The sequence below is a fragment of the Rhinolophus hipposideros genome (assembly GCF_964194185.1).
Source record: "Rhinolophus hipposideros genome assembly, chromosome: 8".
NCBI classification, from domain to species: Eukaryota; Metazoa; Chordata; class Mammalia; order Chiroptera; family Rhinolophidae; genus Rhinolophus; species Rhinolophus hipposideros.
This window is the reverse complement of record NC_138054.1, coordinates 10972010-10991061: the sequence shown is the minus strand read 5'-3', so window position 1 is coordinate 10991061 and position 19052 is coordinate 10972010. Positions and strand designations below refer to the sequence as shown.

At 36.0% G+C, this 19052-nt stretch overlaps 1 protein-coding gene across 1 annotated transcript in view; it reads left to right on the top strand.

Moving 5' to 3' along the window:
* LOC308500954 (uncharacterized protein) overlaps nucleotides 1–19052 on the top strand; it is a gene marked incomplete at both ends in the record, with an annotated part of 309027 nt that overhangs the window by 72856 nt on the left and 217119 nt on the right. Inside the window, 3 exons of the mRNA XM_081056445.1 lie at nucleotides 3452–3528; nucleotides 6362–6482; nucleotides 8449–8682. Of these exons, the coding sequence (XP_080912571.1) occupies nucleotides 3452–3528; nucleotides 6362–6482; nucleotides 8449–8682 (432 nt within the window). The remainder of the gene's footprint in view (nucleotides 1–3451; nucleotides 3529–6361; nucleotides 6483–8448; nucleotides 8683–19052) is intronic.

Below are 19052 nucleotides of genomic sequence, written 5' to 3'. Positions count from 1 at the left end.
GGTTCGCCCCCCACAACTAGCTCTACCTGCCGCATCTGCTCCTTGGGAACTTACTATCCTAAATCCACTGTGGTCTCTGCTACAAGAAGCTGAACTATAAGGACACATCCATAGGGCTCCTGTGCCCTCTGGCTTCTGGTTGCTTTCCAACAACGGGGAGTTTTGATATGGGTTAGGAGGAAGGGAAGAGAGGAGTCATGTGATATACCTCTCTCCCTGTGAAGCGAAGGCTGCATTGAACTGGCTCTATCCCTCCACCCAAGGTCACTGTTCTACTCGATGTAGAACACTATATGACTCTCTTTCTTTCCCCAGTCTGCTGATTACTCTCTCTCCTCATCCCTTCAAGACTAGGAGTGGAAACAGCCTACTTTTAAGTCCACAATTTTGTAATAATACTTTTATAAATAAACCTTCCTCCTGGAATCATCTAATTTTGAGAATGCACCTGTTTCTACTAGAATCCTCACTGATACAGACACTAAACTTGGGTTTTCTCTGTGATTAACCACAATAAGCCACCCATTTTACTTGAATCAATAACATCATACCTACTGTGTTGGTACTACATGGTCTCTTCTCAGAGTTTTAAATAGGAGCCTGGCATAACCTCTCTCTTCCTGAATTTCTCCTCAACATTCTACAACTCCTGTAGGATTTCTGCCTTGGAGAGGAAAGATTGGGGTGGGGAGAAGCCTAGATATCTGTGCAATTGACTGCTTGTTTCCCTTACTTTTACCTCCTTCTCATTTGCAGTCCATTGTAAACAAAAGGGGGAAGGTTCCCTGTTTCATCTTTCTTTCTGGTTGTGACTTCTTTCTAATGCTTTTTCTCACTCTGAGAAGGCTTTTCCCCTTTCTGTTTATCTGGAGCTAAAATAGCTAGGTTTTACTGACAAACATGATTTATAAGAAAGAGGAATAAATAAACATGTGTTTAATATTTTCAAAATTTCATCTTCAGTTATATATAAATTAGACAATATCACTCATTTCCTTAAATCCTTTATTGGCTTCTGAATTGCACATAACATATAGATTTGTTAACATTACCTGCTGGTCCAGTGGGATTAGGCTCTTCCTTATGTTTCTTTTTAATTAAAGTTTATTGGGTGACAATTGTTAGTAAAGTTCCATAGTTTTCAGGTGTACAATTCTGTAATACATCATCTGTATATCACATTGTGTGTTCACCACCCAGAGTCAGTTCTCCTTCATCACCATATATTTGATCCCGTTTACCCTCATCTACCACCCCCCTCCCTCCTTACCCTCTGGTAACCACTAAACTATTATCTGTTCCTGTGAGTTTTGTTTCTTTTTTTGTTTGTCTTATTCATTTGTTGCTTTCAGTTTTATATCCCACATATCAGAGAGATCATATGGTTCTCGACTTTTTCTGTCTGACTTATTTCGCTTGGCATAATACTCTCAAGATCCATCCATGTTGTCACCAATGGCACTATTTCATCTTTTCTTCTGGCACAATAGTATTCCATTGTGTACATACACCATGTCTTCTTTATCTAGTCATCTATCGAAGAACACTTTGGTTGTTTCCGTGTCTTGGCCACCATAAATAAAGCTGCAGTGAACTTCGGAGCACATATATCTTCATGGGTAAATGTTTCCTTATGTTTCCAGTCCAAGTTCCCAATATTCTCCCCGGGTAACTGTACTTAAGTCACAATGATCTTCTTTCAGGTTTTTGTTTGTTTGTTTTTTAATATGCAAAACCATGTCCTACTTCAGGACCTTTGCACATGATTGTTTTCTGCCTGGGTCAATCAATTTTTCCAACTCTGCATGGCTAAATTGTTCTTTTCCTCAGCTCTCATTTTAAAATTCACTGTCTTCCCTTACCACTTTCCCTCACAACTTCGTCCCCTAAAATATTCTGTATGGTATTTCTTGGATTGTTTCCTCCATTGTGTTTATTGTACTTGCCATTGTTTTATTGCTGTCTCAAGTTTATTTATTTTTTTATTTATCATGCTCACCAGAAAGAAGTCTTTTAATGTCAGGCATAGTATTTTTTTTTTTTTGTATACCACTGTATCCCTGGCTTCTAGCACAAAATCTGGCATAAAGCAAACCCACAATAAATATTAATATTTGTAGAATGAGATATTGAAATATAATACCTATGGTGTAAATGCTCAATAAATGTAGATTAGCATAGCTATTATGAAGTGTTACTCTAATTAATATGTGATAAACTTGAAAATATCTACTGAATAGAATCAGATTGTTTTATGTGATCTCACATATCTATTTAGAGGCCCTTTTGGCAGAGTTTTATTAAGAAATGTATTTAACCAAGCCAAGCACAACATATAACATGACATTTACTGCTGACATGACCCTGGCAAGGTAACTCCTTTATATCAATATGTTACAGTCTTTGGGATTTCCTATATATACTATATATTTTTTCATGGATATGTGTGGAGGATTTCTAATTACAATCTTTCATCTCTCACTCTGGGGTAAGCAAGCTGCCCTGTGTAAGTAGCCTATGGAGACGCCCACGTGGTGAGAAACCAAAGCCTTTGGCCGACAGTTAGCAAGGAACTGAGGCCTGCCAACAAACATGTGACTGCTCCTGGAGACAGATCTCCAGCCTCAGCTGACCCTTGATATGTCTGGATTTCATAATCGCTATGGACCCTTGATCCTGTTTTCCTGTTATCCAAACCTTTGTGTAATTCCCTTCCATATTGTACCACAGTTGATCTGTGTGACCAGTATCATACAGCAAAAATGATGCTATGTTATTTCCAGGATTAGGTTATAAAGTACTGCAGCTTCCAACCTCTCTTATCATTCATCTTTACTAAATAGGTTGATACTTTCTTATACAGGATACCCTTTCAGAACATATGGAGGAGTATTATTAATAGGGTTACTATACATTATAGTTTGCTTGGCAAAGTCTTGGGTTATGCCTGTTGTCTTAGAATAATTAAATTTCCCTTTTTACTGCTAGAAGGTCTTGGATTGGATGATAAAGAATATATGATCACAGTTACTATTAACATTTTTACCATTCTACACATCCAGCCATATGTTCATTTACATTTTGTCATAAACTGTTCCTTTAGGTGGTATGTGTTCATGTGCATGTGTATGTGTATGTGTGGGGTGGGTAGACAGAAATAGAAAGAGGCATAGAAAGCAAGGTTGGCATCCACTAAACATTTCTCCTTCTTTTTAAATTTTATTTACTATTTCCTCTACCTTCCTGGTTGAAAAGTAACTAAGCAGAGTGAGAAAAGTCAGATTCCACAATAAGGTGGTTGCAAAAGATAATTTCTATGTTCTCATTTGCCTCCTAGAACCTTAACCTTTAAGAATCAGCATAGCCTGGTCTTAGAAAAAACAACTTTTACATAGCTGTTTCAAGTGTATTTTGAATCCAGTTTATTTTATTTCTGTTTTCTTTCATGCAGGACTTGAAATTTGAAGGGGAAGAAGTCAATCAATGCATTCCTATGTCATGTTTAAATGCTGGCAACAAATTTGAGAAGTATGTTTTTTAATGGTTGATTTAATGCATTTTGTTTTATTTTCTTCATTTGGCTATGGGTTAAATGTGGGCGAAATTATAGGTGATAGTCGCACCCTAGTTTGATGCACCTGAAGGGTCATGTATGTGGGAAACATGACCTCATTTTCTCCTGGGATTTATTTGTGCCCCTTCATCCATATATGACAGTTTGGGGGTGGGGCATTATAGTAATGGTAGTATGGCTGGGAGCCATGTCTTACTTATCTCTCAGAAAATATCTAAATCCTTGGTCCAATGTAGGAACTTCCAAGATTTGGATGTGGTGGTTGCTGCTCCTCCATCTCACTATAGCAGATGCAGTAGTAATGGGTATAAGTTCAGAGGGGTCCCGAAGTTAGATGGTCTCACTTGGAGCCTTAGGCTTTATCTTTATGACTATGCAAGCTCAAACAAGATGTTCAACATTCCTCAGCATCAGTTTCTCTCCAGTTAAGCAGGAACCATACCTTGTTGGTTTACTCTAAAGGTTAAATGAGATAATAAATATAATGTCTTTAAAAGCTGGCCTTGAGCATGATAAGCACTCAATAAATACTAGTTAAAACTGTATATTAGTGGTTCTCAACAGAGATCAATTTTGCCCCAGGAGGCATTTGGCAATATCTGGGGACAATTTTGATTGTCATGACTGAGACTAGGGAAGGGTCTGTTAATGGCAGCTAGCAGGCAGAGGCCAGGAATCTTACTAAACATTCTGCAAAGCACAGAACAGCCCCTACAACAAAGAATTATGTAGTTTAAAATGCCAATAGTGCAGAGGTTGAAAAACCCTGTTGTATATCAGTGTTGTTTATTTGTCGCCATTTTACTTAGCTTCTAATCCTGCTGGCAGTGAAAATAAGGGACCGACTGGAGGGGAATCTGTCTCTCTGTGAAGACTATTCAGTGCCTAAAAGGATAGGCCATGCGGACAAAATTATACATTGCTGAGGTGTCATTTTAATGCTCAAGGTAGAGATCAGTGAGATGTAAAATAGCATGCCTTCCATGCCCAACATTTCTAGTGATAGAACTTCATACCAGAAAAATTGTTAGAGAGGTCTACAAGATTTTATATGCTAGTGAGTTAATTATAGTGAAATAGTGAAAAATTGGAACTAACCTCATATCCATCAATAAGGGATCATTTAAATAAATTATGATAGAACCCTATTATTGAATACTAGGTCATCACTAAAAATTATGCTGTAGAAAAAAAAATCTCATTGAAAATGCCCATAATAAACAAATAGAAAATATAGATTACAAAATAATATTCATAGCATCAACCTCATTTTGTAAAGGAAAAAAAATTGTGTCTAGTTGCCCACCTGTGAAAAATAAGGATATAAGCACTACATAGGAGCAGAAAAAAAAAATAATATGATGTAGGACCTAATTCCAAAGTGAGTTGATGTTCGGTCTGGTTCCTCATTTAGGGTATGACCGTTCCCAGGGGACACGACTAGCTAGGTTTATCTCTAGATAGCTGCTATCATGTTGAAGCTGTGTATTAATCTTTATATGTGAATTGTGTTCCTTTTTAACTAAGGAAGGTATTTTTAGAAAATCTTTAATTACAAATAACTGAAATTGAAATCAAAGACCTTGTTTGCTTGTTTCTTTTGTCCCCCCCATTAGGATTATAATCATAAATTCAGTGTTTAATTATTTAGATTAAGTTTTCAGGATATTTCATAAGTGCCTTACAATTCTTGCCAAGGGAATAAACAAATAAACTGAGGAAACTATCTCACTGTGGTTAACATAACATGTTTATGTTTACTAATGAAATCTGTTTACCTTCATAACTGTATAATAGAGCCATTAAAGACAATAGATACAGTAGTTTAAAAGTAATAAAATTTACAACAAAGTGTATTTAATTTGAAATTGAATTGCCAGCAAATGGGTGTCCTAATGAACCCTTGTGTCAATGTAGCTCTAACCAAATTAAGGGAAATCATTTCTATCACAGGAAACTAAATCAGCTGTGAGATCCAAAAAGGCCATTCCTCTGGTGGGGGTACAGTCATTGTCACAGATGGCTATGCTCATGGAATTAAGCTTAAATCAGGAGAAGTGAAATACAAGATTCTTCTTAATCCAAATGAATTTGGGAAAGCAGACAAATGCTTTTAAGACTTGTGGAGCTAAAAAACAAAACAAAGCAAACCTCGAATAAAGTGAAGAAAAGCCTGGGGAACATTGTGAGGGTCGAAATAGACCTTGATCTCTGGCCATTGCATTAAACAAGGAAATTTATTTCATATCAGCTATTCATTTATTTAAATAAGTTTTTTCCTAAAGTCTCTCTAACAATGTATAAGATTGAGGGGTAGGGTAGAAAATGAAGTGGCAACAACTCTTAACAAATATTTGATCTTTTGGTAATTTCTGAAACAAGCCATATTTTAATTGTTGGGAGATCAGTAGCTACCGTGTTTCCCCGAAATTAAGACCTGGTTTTATATTAATTTTGCTCCAAAAGACACATTAGGGCTTATGTTCAGTAGATGTCATCCTGAAAAATCATGCTAGGGCTTATTTTCTGGTTAGGTCTTATTTTTGGGCAAACACGGTAATAAGAGTGAAGCCTACATTTTATAGGGGCACATTTCAAAAGCTACTCAAGTCCCTGACTTGAATCAACTGCAGCCTCTGTAACGTGGTATTTACCTAATTCCCAGTTAATCTGACAAAATGTTTAAGGGAAACATCAAATTGTGCTGTGAATCCAAAGGCAAACCTGTTCATTGTACTCCATTGTCAAGTTTTTTCTTTTATCTCCCCTCTTCTTGTAATTGTGCAGAGCTCCAAGTCAACCATTAATTGCAGACCTAAATGTTTGTAAAGAAGACAACATAGCGAAGTTTTCTACCCTCCCAGAAGTAACTCATGAAGCAAAGGGAGCATCAGGAGCTTGCTGGAAGGTGAGACTCTCATGACTTTTTCTCGGATGCAAAACATTAAATGAGGAGGTCAATTGTGTCAACTCGCTTTCCTGTTATGATTTTCCTCTTGTAGGGCCTTTTAGAGAAACAGATTTTTAGCAGGTCTTAATAAATATTGTGGGGGAGAATTCTACGCTAAAACGGAATGGCTAAAACTCTCCAGTGCAAAGCCATAGGAATTCCTCAAAACCATCCATTGTACCAGGCTGGGTGCTCACTAGACAATGAGGCAGGCCTGCCACCATGCAAATGAGACAAGGCTTGAGATTTGATGAATCTTCTGTCTCTTTTTCTACTCATCTGACACTCGCTTTGAGGAAGGTTGTAAATGCAAGAGAGATTGTGGTATAATTCCTCAGACTGGCATTTCTGCCCCCTAGTCACTATTCGATTATCTTCCAAATTGCTGTGTTTCAGAGAGATAAAGATTTTTTATGGCTTGCTGACTTAAACAACCACAAGAGCTAGCAGAGAGATGGCTAAGCGGCCATGCATAGTAATTCCATTGGAAAATGACAAAATCTTTGTTTGTATGACATTTCCAAAATTACTACAGAAGATGAATCTAAAATACAAAATGTCACATTTGGCATGCAAAACTATCACAATATATTTCAGTATAAAATTCATAGAGGCATTTAATTTAGAATGTGTTTAATAACTCTGTCTGCCTGCATCAGTAACCCTGCCTTGAGGTTTAAAAAGATTGTCTTATTTATTCACATGGTGTTAATTTTTAAAATATTTTTAGAAACCAAAATATTAAGGTTAAGTCTTTATTGTTAATTAAGATTTTCTAATTAAACCAAAAATAATTGTTGTTCTGATTAGTTTTTAAGTATGACTTGCAAGAAAAAACAAAAGAAGTTTAACAACTTTCACTGCTTATTTAACTGTGATTTGATTCCAGAAGCATACTATCTATATGGAAATGTATATTATCTTTTGCAAAATAAAGTCTAGGCAGGATTAAAAACTGTTTACTCTTGCCTGCAGATTAATGAGTGGTGCTACTAACTCAGGTAGCCAAGAGAGTAGTAACATGCTTCTAAAAATGACATTATTTTTGCTTAAAGCACAATGTAATAGAGAATTCTTCTAAGTCAAATTATTCTGAAGACTATTAGGGACTTGTGAGTACAGAAAACATGACTTAATGACATTTGAGTTATTAATAATCCCAGTTTAATTTTTGTTTAATCTGAAACAATAGTCCATTAAAACTCTTATCAATTTGTATAGACTTTTCAGCACTTATTAAAAATGAAGATGGCCTATTTCTCTAAGCTGAAGGTAAGCAATAAAATTCACATGTCCTGTAAAATATTCTTGACACGTGTTCTTCAGTTATATGCAATTTATGCTATTTTAGGTTAAAGCACATACAAATGCCATCCTTGCCCCTTTATTGTATGTTTTTAGACCCTCATTTGAAGACTATAGGCTAAGTTGACCTCACGTTTAAATCAAATAAAAGTATTAGAGAGGTGTTAGTCTGACTTGTTTTGCCCTTCACGCATCAATGTGGCACATGGTCTGTGACTAGTGTTAGACAAGGGCTGTCACCTCTCAAACTCAGAATTTAGAGCTTAACTGCTTATGGTCATCCATCTCAGATATCTCAGGCATGCTGTGTGGTTTCAGAAGTGTTAGTTTCCTGTTAATTCTTTCTTATTATAATAGAAAAATGGCTCTGATGTCACAGATCATTAACATACCATGCTTAAAAATTGGCTAAACTTTCCCTCCCATAATCGGTGGGATTGCCTTTTGACCCCCTAATTATATATCGTGTGTCCTCCTCTGTTATCTTCGCTAATACCTGACAATTACAGGTTGACTAAAAATAATTGTCTCCTTTTTCCCTGTGAGAAGAGCATTGTGGCTAATTGTGTGGTTTTACGCAGTTCCTGTGTAATTCAAGAACCCCATCTTTTTTTTTTAGGTTGAGAAGTCTCAGTCGCCTCAGCCTTTTCAAATACAGATGAAATGCATCAGGGGCATCAAGAACAAGGCTCGCCAAGGTTCTTATCTCCTCCAAGTGTCCCTGCTTGGTCAACTAGGCGGCTGTGTCTTACAGTGGTGGCAAACAGAGAAGCTGAAGACTAGAACCCATCCAGTGAGGCATGATGGAAACTTTTATGATGTGGGACTGTATTTCCATGAAAGCCTTTATGTGGTAAGCTGGTTTTTCTGCACACATATTACTTTTTGTTTAGCTTCCCCACTCTCCCTATCTATCTACCTTTTCATCCCTATCCACACAGCTTTTGATATTCAAATTTGTGTAAGCAAACACTTTCATTCATTCAACAAATACCCACTAAGCCTATATGTACCAAGCACTGGATTGTGGACCGTGAGTAGACACCCAAAGTCCTGTGTACAATGGAAATGCCAGCCTTATTTATCAAGAACACATATTTATGGATTCTTGGTATAGTTCTTCACCTTTTCAGGATTTACATGTAAGAGGTCACTGATATATGTATATTGTATGTAACGTGTATATTGACTTGTGTATTTTTGTATGTATTTTGTAGGCAGCCAGGGACACTGTTTTTAGGTGAGAACCAAGCTTTAGGTAAGAAGAGAAGTTGGAGGGATTGTTCAGAAAATATATTATGAATATAGGGGAGGGTGTTTACCATGCAAAGCGATTGGAGAGGAGACTGTGCTTGGGAAGGGAGGAAGCAGTGGGTAGGATTAGAGAGTGGTCCTGGTGCAGGAGTAAGAAGTAGGGGTAGGAGATCATCAAATTACCTGTGGAGCAGAGAGGGAAACTCAGCTCTCTCTGGGTGATCAGCACTGGACAGACCGTGTCTTCTAGGGAACTCCAGTCCAGCGAAAATAAGAAAGGGGGCAGGGTTAGGCCCAGAATATTTATCACGTGCTGGTGAATTGGCTACTGGACATGAGCACAATAGACTGCTCACAAATACAGAATTGCCTTTTACACTATTAATTTGAATGAGTAAAACACATATTATAAGAGTCAATATAGGTATCACAGAGTGACTTTAAAAAAGAAAATAATTTCTCTCTAAAATAGATGGGAATGTGCTTTCTTTATCCATTTCCCCTTAGGTCTTGTGTTAAAAGGTGTCCTTTTAATTAATTTTAGCATGTGGTATTTCATCAAGTGTGGTAATATATTATTCACATGAATGTATTCCTCAGGTAATGTATTGCATTTATTCTGGCCACTGAATGACCAATTGAAAAAAAAAATTAGAATGGAAAGTGTAGCTGTAAAAATGAGCAATTTTGTAAAGTAGGTTTAAAAACTACAATCCTAGGTATTATTACTTACCTCCAATATTTAAGAGGAAAACAGATTTTTAGTCTCAATTTTTGACCTTTTTTTTTTTCTTTTTAGCTCTATGTTGTTTGGAAGTTGATAGAAACAAAAACCAGCCTTTTATTTATTTATTTATTTATTTATTTATTTATTTATTTATTTATTTAATTTTTTAATTTATTAGTTTCAGGTGTACAAGACAAGGTAATACTTAGACATTCATCATTTATATCCCTCACACTGTGAACCCCCCTCCCCCATCCACTATCCCTCCGACCTCACACTGAGCCATCACATTATATATATAAAATTATAGTTGGCATTCATTAATGTTTAGCTTCTGGTGTACAATGCCATGATCAGGCATCCACAGTATCCCTGAGGTGGTCTCCCAAATAGGACGCATGTCCATCGGATACCCAACAAAATCTTTACAACATTATTGAATACCTTCCCCAAATTAATTTTCAAAAACCCTGAGGCCATCTTGTGGTTACCAGCTGCTTCCTAATCCCTTCACCTTTCCCCTTATCCCCAACCCCTCCCCCCCCATCTAACAACTCTCGGTTTTTTCTTTGTGTCCCCAAAACTGTTTCTCATTAGTTCATTCACATATTCTTTTCTTTAGATTCCGCATATAAGTGAGATCATATGGTACTTGTCTTTCTCTTTCTGACTTATTTCACTTAACATAATGCTCTCTAGATCCATCCATGTTGCTGCAAATGATAAGATTTCTTTCTTCTTTATGGCTGCGTAATACTCCATTGTATAAATGTACCACAGTTTCTTAATCCAGTCATCTACCGATGGGCATTTCGGTTGTTTCCATATCTTGGCTATTGTGTAAAGTGCTGCAATAAACATAGGAGTGCATACAGATTTTTGAATTGGAGTTTTGGATTTCTCCGGGTAGATGCCTAGGAGTGGAATTACTGGATCATAGGGTAGTTCCATTTTCAGATTCCTGAGATACCTCCATACTGTTTTCCATAGTGGCTGCACTAATCTGCAATCCCACCAACAGTGCACTAGCGTTCCCTTTTCTCCACATCCGCGCCAGCATTTGTTGCCAAAAACCAGCCTTTTGTTGGTAGTCATATACTAAATAGACATTTATCGAAGGTGGCTACTTAACCCTAAACTGTATCATCTGCCAGCGTTAGACATGGTTTGTTGAATTAATAGTGATGCTGGTGGTGGTGAAACCAGAAGTTCTTTTGAAACAGACACTTGAACTCTTCCTCTGAAAAAATTCGTCCTGAAGGAAAAGCAATCCTGGGTTGACACGATTCACTGAGGAAGCAAACCTCAGTTGGCTCATCTATGAAATGGGGATAATAATACCTGCCTACCAGTGGCATTGTAAGGAATGACTGAAGTAATTCTTGAGGAAATACACAGTGCTAACACATAGTAAAAGTTCAGAAGCTTCTTTTATTATTACTGTTGTAATTATTCTGTCTCTTTGATAGTGAAGCCCATAAATTCCTACCCAGTGGACTTTCATTTTAATATATATGACAAATGCTCATATTTCATATAACTTTTGAATTAACCTTGTTTAAGAACAATGTAGGTTAACAATTTTTTTTTCTCTAATGAAACATCCCAAAGGCCTTGTTAAGAAGTGTGGGATACATGTCAGAAGCCTTATTCAGGGGTGGGGATGGAGGGACTTTTCCCCTGGGGGAGCCCATTGCCTCTACAGAACGAGACACATACCAAGGGGGCAATAGGCAGAGTTCAGCTCCTGTGTGGAGGTCTTGGTTCTCACTGCTTACCTCAGAGAAATTTCAGGAATATGGTGTTAGCTAAGATTTTAGCTAATAATTTTATAAAAGGTTCAATCAGTACCTAATAAGCAGTTACATTCTTTGGTGCATTTTAATTAGGTACCTAAAATGTTAAAGTATGGGGAGCGAGGCTACAAAAAATATTCAGAGAGCTTGCTTTCTAGAACCATCTGCATAAATAGCTGTTTTATGTTGAAAGGTGATGTAAGTGTTTTTGTTATTGTTACTATTGGTTTATATGTCCATCCGCGGCTCCCCACATCAGAGTGTGAATGCTGAATGTAGAAGCCACATCTATTGCTGTGTTTGCTTTGAGGATATTTCATGCATGCTGTTGAATCTTTCTTACAAAATGTGCTACAGATCAAATGGCCGAAGAAAGAAGAGGCGTATTCAGGGCTGGGGCTGAAATCACTGAGACCAAGTTGGCAAAACTGTTCGCAGTGTTAAAAAGTGCGTCAGGTCTGTAGGGAAAAGCAGAGGACTTTCCTGGTTATTCCTATTTTCTCGAAGAGTAAAATACAATTTTTGCTTCTTGCCAAACAGAACAAAAAAGTATCTTGGAATAGTGGAAATAACAACTCCAAATTTTCTTCCCCTGTGTCAGAAGCAAACAAACAAAAATAATTACCTCCTGCCACAGTCGAGGAACATTTACTCTTTAACAGCCTGACAACATGTCACAGAATTACATCCACCCTTTGCTATCTCCTAGCAAAATCCTGAGTCCCCAAAGAAACACACCAGACTATTTCACATTCAGCATCTATAAGAAAAGTACAAAATTCAGGACAAAAACAAAAACAAGAAAAGCACCAAGCCTCCAGAACTTGACAGGAAAGAGAAGTCATCTGAGGCTGTTTGATTTCAGAATAAAAATGCTGTTGCTCAAAGTCCAGTTCATTCCATTGGGCTCTACCCAATAACGGAAAGTTTTCTCACTAACCACACGATTCTGCCTGCCAGTCACTCTGCAAGCAGTTGTGGGAGACTGACCGTCAAAACAGTAAGTTTTCAAGTAATGTAATTTTTAAATAATAGGAGTAGACACACAAAAACACATAAATTCACATTGTGTATATAATTGATATAGGGATATCTAAGATATTTATGCCATTACTTTTTTTCTTATTTAACCTTTAATATCAGGTGTCGGTTTTTTTTTAAGCTTCATTGACATATAGTTTGCATAGCATACGATTGACTCATTTAAAGTATATAGTACTACTATGGTTTGTAGTATATTCACAGATGTGGGTAGCCATCACCACAGCCAATTTTAAAACATTTTCATCACCTGAAAAGGAAACTCTGTACCCTCAAAATGTTTAATGCAGACCACACACTCACCACATGACCTAGCAATTCTAGACGTATGCTCAAGAGAAATGAAAATATATATCACACAAAAATTCGTACATGAGAGCCTGGCATCATTCATAATAGCCAAAAGGTAGAAACAACCCAAATTCCCATCAACTGACAAATGGATAAACCAACTGCAGTGTATCTATACAGTGGAATATTATTTGACCATAAAAAGTAATGAAGTACTGATATATGTCACAACATGGATGAACCCTAAAAATGTCATTACTTTTAAAATACAAGTCTAAGACAGGGCCACTTCTGTTCTTATCCTATGGATAGAAGAAACTGGCTTCATATAGATGTCTGGGAGTACAGGGCATCTTAGAAATGCTAACTGGGAACAGATGGTCATCTATTCCTATGTGCAAAGGGGAACTGAGAAGGAATTGCTCAAATGCTATGGCAGGTCCTAATTATTGGAGAAGCACTGAGTCTTCTGAGGAAGGGTTTGCGTTGCGCATCTGCAAGGTTACATTGCTAATGGATCTTAGAATAAGGGTCCAATACTTTAGCATCAAAAGTGGCTTCTCTTTGGCATAAACTGGAACAGGAGACAAACTCTTGAAGGCTAAGGTTATAAGGTTGCTTAGAAGGCTCCTAGGGGAGGCAGCAAAGATATTGGTGAGCTCAAAGACATGCATAGTACCTCTTCTGGATACTATGGCTTGGATTTTGTCCCAAATAATTCCACATCTTAACATTGGTTTTCCTGAACTGTAAGGTGGTCAGATATGATGAGTTAACTAACAAGTCTGAGATTTAGTCCTCTCATGTGAAATTAGGTAATAACAGCTCCTTTATTTGAGTTACTGTAAGCATCATATTAAATTAAATTATGGACTCTAAATTTAGGCTCATTAATTTTGACTATCTTGTTTGAAAATTTTAATAATTCCTTGGTAGAGACATTTGGAACCTACTTTGTCTTTTGACCTTTATCCTGGAAATAGTTTAAGGAGAAAACATTGCCTTCTTTGTTGATTGTATTCATTAATAGCAAATAGGCTGGAATCTTTGGAAGAAATATGTGAAAAAATATGTCTTTCGACTTTCAGTTCTGGCAGGATGACAAACTAAGTTAAATGTTCACATTAGTTTACCATCCTGCCAGAATTAGAAGTTAAAGGCATATTTTGTTTTCAGATTATGTTCTATAAACACCTGGAAATTCAAGATGAGATATAAGCAAAAGGTTTTTAGATACATTGATAAGCACTCTAGAAAGAAAGGAATCTCCTTGGGGACCAGAAATAAAGAGGAAATTGAAAAGTAGACAGGGAATGGGTAAGCTGTGGCTGCCTAAGAGAAGAGAGAAGAGATTATCAATACATTGATCTAAAATTTTGGATTTCAGTGACCATTGAGAAGATGAAGCCATGGCACATTAGGTATAGAGCGCTGAAAGAAAGTCTTCGTAAATTTACTATATTCAAGACTAGTCTAAAAAGGAGACTAGACAGAAATACCTGCCCACCAATAGGGGGAAATAAGAAATTTCTCTTTTCCTATTTAGGTTCTGCTTACAATTGTATTTATCCTAATAATATGCAATAGAATTTCTGCAATGGAAAAAAATATAGTAGCTGAAATGAAAAATTCAAAAGATATAGTATATGGGTAGACCCTCTGAACAGAGAGCCAACGAACTGGAAGCCAGATCTGAGGAAATTTCTAGAGAACAGCATTGAGAGAGAAAGAGATGGTAAAAGTAAAGTGATTTGAAAAGACATAGAAGAGGTCTAACATATATCTTATAAAATTTTCTGAAGCACAGAATATACAAAAAGAGAGCATAAACATTACATGAAGAGATAACAGCTATTAATTTCCCAAACTTGCTGCAAGACACAAATTCTCAGTTTAAGGGAGCAGAAATTCTGAGCAGGACAAAGTAAAATCTATCTACATCTAGACACATTTTAGTGAAACTTCAGATACTTACAGCAGAGGACTGAAGATGATTTAACAATATATTCAAAATTCAGGGAGAAAATTAATTAAACAAAGATATCTAACCTATCATTGAAGAGTTGGGTCAGAGGTGTTCCAAATGGATAGAAACATTTTTGACTAAGAATATTGTATTTCCTAAAGCTTCCATACCAAAGTAGTGCAAACTTAGTAACTTAAAACAAAGAAATTTATTGTCTCACAGTTCTAGAGGCCCAAAGTCTGAAATCGCGGTGTTGACAGGATGATATTCTCTCTGAAGATTCTAGGGAAAGAGCCATCTGTGCCTCCCTCCTAGCTTCTGATAGCCCCAGGTCTTCATGGGCTTTTTCAATTCTCTGTCTTCTCATGGCATTTTTTCTCTGTGTCTTCACATGTATTTCCTCTGTGTGTTTGTCCCTGTGTCTAAATTTTGCCTTTCTATAAAAACACCAGCCATTTGGATTTAAGGTCTACCCTAATGACCTCATGTTAACTTGATTAAATCTGCAGAGATCCTATTTCCAAATCAGTTCACATTCTGAGGTATTGGGGCTTAGGAATTCAATCTATCTTCTTTTGGGGGATACAGTTCAACCCACAACAAGTATACCCTTTACAGAAACATGCTAAAAGAACCAATAAAGGATATCTTTCAAGAACAGGGAAGAATGCAAGAACTAATGACATCTTGTTATTATTCTTTTGAAATTTCTATGTTGAAATGTTTTATAATTTTAGAAAGGAATATTAAATAAAAATGTCTTTTCTATTCAATTTTAATAAAATATTAGACATTAGAGCATTTGAATAGCAAAAGAAAGAATAAATGATCATATAATTTGTATAGTTAAATGATTATTCTCCAACTAATTAACTCAATAAAAACTCAAAGTTAAATCATGGGTTGAGGCTAAGGCATCTCTACTTTCACAAGACATGTACGTCACAGTTTGGAAATCACTAATTTAAACTATTCCTATATGTGTGGGAATTTAACTTGTTTATAATTAGAAAGATAAAAAGTTATAGTAAACATTACTACAATAAAGCCTTAAATTAGGAAACTATTATTATAAGAACATTTCAGAGATCCTTTGAAAGTTTGGGAAAAGATTTTATTCTTTCTTCAGCTGTACTTTTTTGTTTCTAATACATTAATGTGGATAACTAAATATGGAATTTTTAGAGCTATATGGAAGACTGAAAGAGATAATGTATTAAGGTATTTTAAAAAATATAGTCAGAAATTAAGAATTGTGATGATTATTGTCTTATAACTGTCTTGCATGATCATCCTTTTTGGCTGACATTTTAAAATATCATTATTGAATTTTGGCAATGGTATCTAAGCTAAAGAAACTTCTTTTAATTATTAGATAGAACTGCTATTCTTATAATTCTCATTTTCATTGGATACAAGAATTGGCCAACTTGAAAAAAGGACACAAACAAGTTAAAGAAGCCAAACCAGCAAAATTCAGGCAAAGAACATTGATTAATGCATTTTTAAAAAATTCTGAAAGGTCACATTCTCAAGTTGGGCCAAGCCTCAGGCAGATCTAACGAACAGGACGAGGCCCGTCTGTGCAGAGCAGGTAAAGCATACTGACTCCGAATTTGCTGACATTACAGGGTTATTACTTCTGGAAGGATGTAGCATTCTGGAACAATTTCTCTAATGATTCCATTAAGACCATGGTTTCCTTCCATTTAGGCTTACATATCTCATTTTTCACATTACCCTATGACACAAAGAAAATAAAACCATGTCTTAGATTGAGTGTCTGTGTCGCTAAAGGAAAAAAAAAATCATTTGATTTTGATGTTACTTAACCCCATTTTATTTGATAAGTACATCTGTTATTTGGGATCACATGTCATTGTGTGAATGAAGAAAAAATATGAAGTCTAGTTTAAAGGCAAAAAAAAATGATTTGCCTTACACTAAATTGTGGCAATCTGGAGAATTTCTTTAATCTGCTCTTTACTTATTTGTGACTGGATAAGCCTTTTTCTTTGGATAAAGGAAACAAAATACATTTTAATTACTAGTAACAGCTTTTAGGAATGCTATCATAGTAAGTTTCTTCTTGAATATTCACATATAAAGAATAACTGCTGGAGGCCAAGACATGGTAGGATGGTAATTAAGTGTGTGCTCTTTACCTTGATTTGAATTCTGTTTCCAAAACCTAGTTAGCAAAGTATGTTAGAGCAGTTAACCAATCTCTCTGTGCCTCTGTTGTCTTAGTCATAAAATAGTCATCACAAGAATCCTTACCTCATTGATTTTATTACGTTACCACCAATACAGTAGTGGTCCCGGGTAAATATAGTGCCACTCATTTTCTGACATGCTTCAAAGATTAAAATATTTTTTTTAACTAAGAACAAACTTGCTTTCAAAAATGAACAATAAACAAAACCCAAATATATACCTTAAATGAAGTTTTGTTTAACTAAATTATATTATTACTATTTCACTTTATAACATATTCATGATTACATTGTTTGAAAGGAAAAAATGAGCAATTGTGCACAAAACGAGGAGGTCAGACAATTAAGTTCGCGAACTCATCCTGGAAAAAGTGCTACATACTTCATTGCTAAATATCACTACAGTCACCTTCAAAGTACTCCCCTTGGGAAGCTATGTACTAGGTAGTCCACTCTTCAAAGCAATTTTGGAACTCTTTTTCTGGAATGCTATCAGAGATATCATTGTATCACCCTTGATGTTCTGAATGTCATCAAAATGTTTTCCTTTCAATATTCCCTTTATCTTTGGGTAAAGAAAGAAGCCATTGGGGGCCAGATCAGGTGAGTAGGGAGAGTGTTCCAATACATTTATTTGTTTACTGGCAAAATCTCCCTCATAGACAGTGCCATGTGAGCTGCTGCATTGTCGTGATGCAATAACCATGAATTGTTGGCAAAACATTCAAGTCGTCTAACTTTTTCACGCAGCCTTTTCAGCACTTCCAAATAGTAAACTTAGTTAACTGTGTGTCCAGTTGTACAAATTCATAATGAATGATCCCTCTGACATCAAAAATAGGTTAGCAACATCATTGCAACAAGTTCATGAACTTAGTTGTCAGACCTCGCATTTATACATAGGCTATATCTTAAGTTTTTCCTTTCTAAAACCAGTAAAGTGTTTTTAGACCAAACTAGAGTTTCTGCTTTAACCAATATTATAACATCCTCAAAAAAATATGTGAGGTAGACATTAGTATTTTTATTTAACAGATGAGAAACTGAATTTTGGAGAAATAAGCAAATTACCGAAGATCGTATAGCTTATTAGGGCAATGTTACGAATGAAACCCCTGCCCTATAATTCTGGATACTTGATCCTTTCTAATTTTTTAACTCCAAGAAGGACTTTCCACTAACCCAAGTCATTTCACCAATGTCCCCATGGCCATCATTAAGTGAAATAGTCTTTGCATCACGTCATTTCACCATGTCCCCTTTAAAACCATTTGGTGACTCCCCATTGCTCTTAGAGTGAATCAAAGTCCTTGCCATGGACTCAAAGACACTTGTAATGTAGCCTCAGGCTCCTTCCACCATCTTTACCCTCATCAAACAGAGCCAACGTTCTACATACCCAACGACTCTTTCAGCTCAAGCTATACCCAAGTTCTGTATATCCTACAAGTTCTGGCGTGCCATCAGGCATTTATCCCCATGTTAACTCTTACCTATAATTTAAATTCCAAAGTCAGTCACCTTTGCTTTTGTTTATGTACATTAATTGGTTCCAACAAGATTTCAGGTGTTTGAGGGCAGAGGCCATGCCATGTTTATTGGTGTGTCATTCAGAGAATAAAGCACTTGTATATAGTAGGTATTCAATAGCTACTTCTAAAATAAAAAAGAGAATGATACGTGAAAACCTAGTTATAGAGGTGCAACAAATTTATTGTAAATTTAGTTTCTCAAAAATGAGTACAAGGAAGTATTAAAATAATCTTAAGACCCAGATCTTGGTATCAGTATTTTCTAAAATAGAAATATTAATAGATCTAAAGAAGAAACAAATCAATTCAGAGAAATAGATATTATTTAATATTACTCATAAATGAGAAACCTGCCACTGGTAAAGAATGAGAAAATTAATATCAATATTTTATGGTTTTG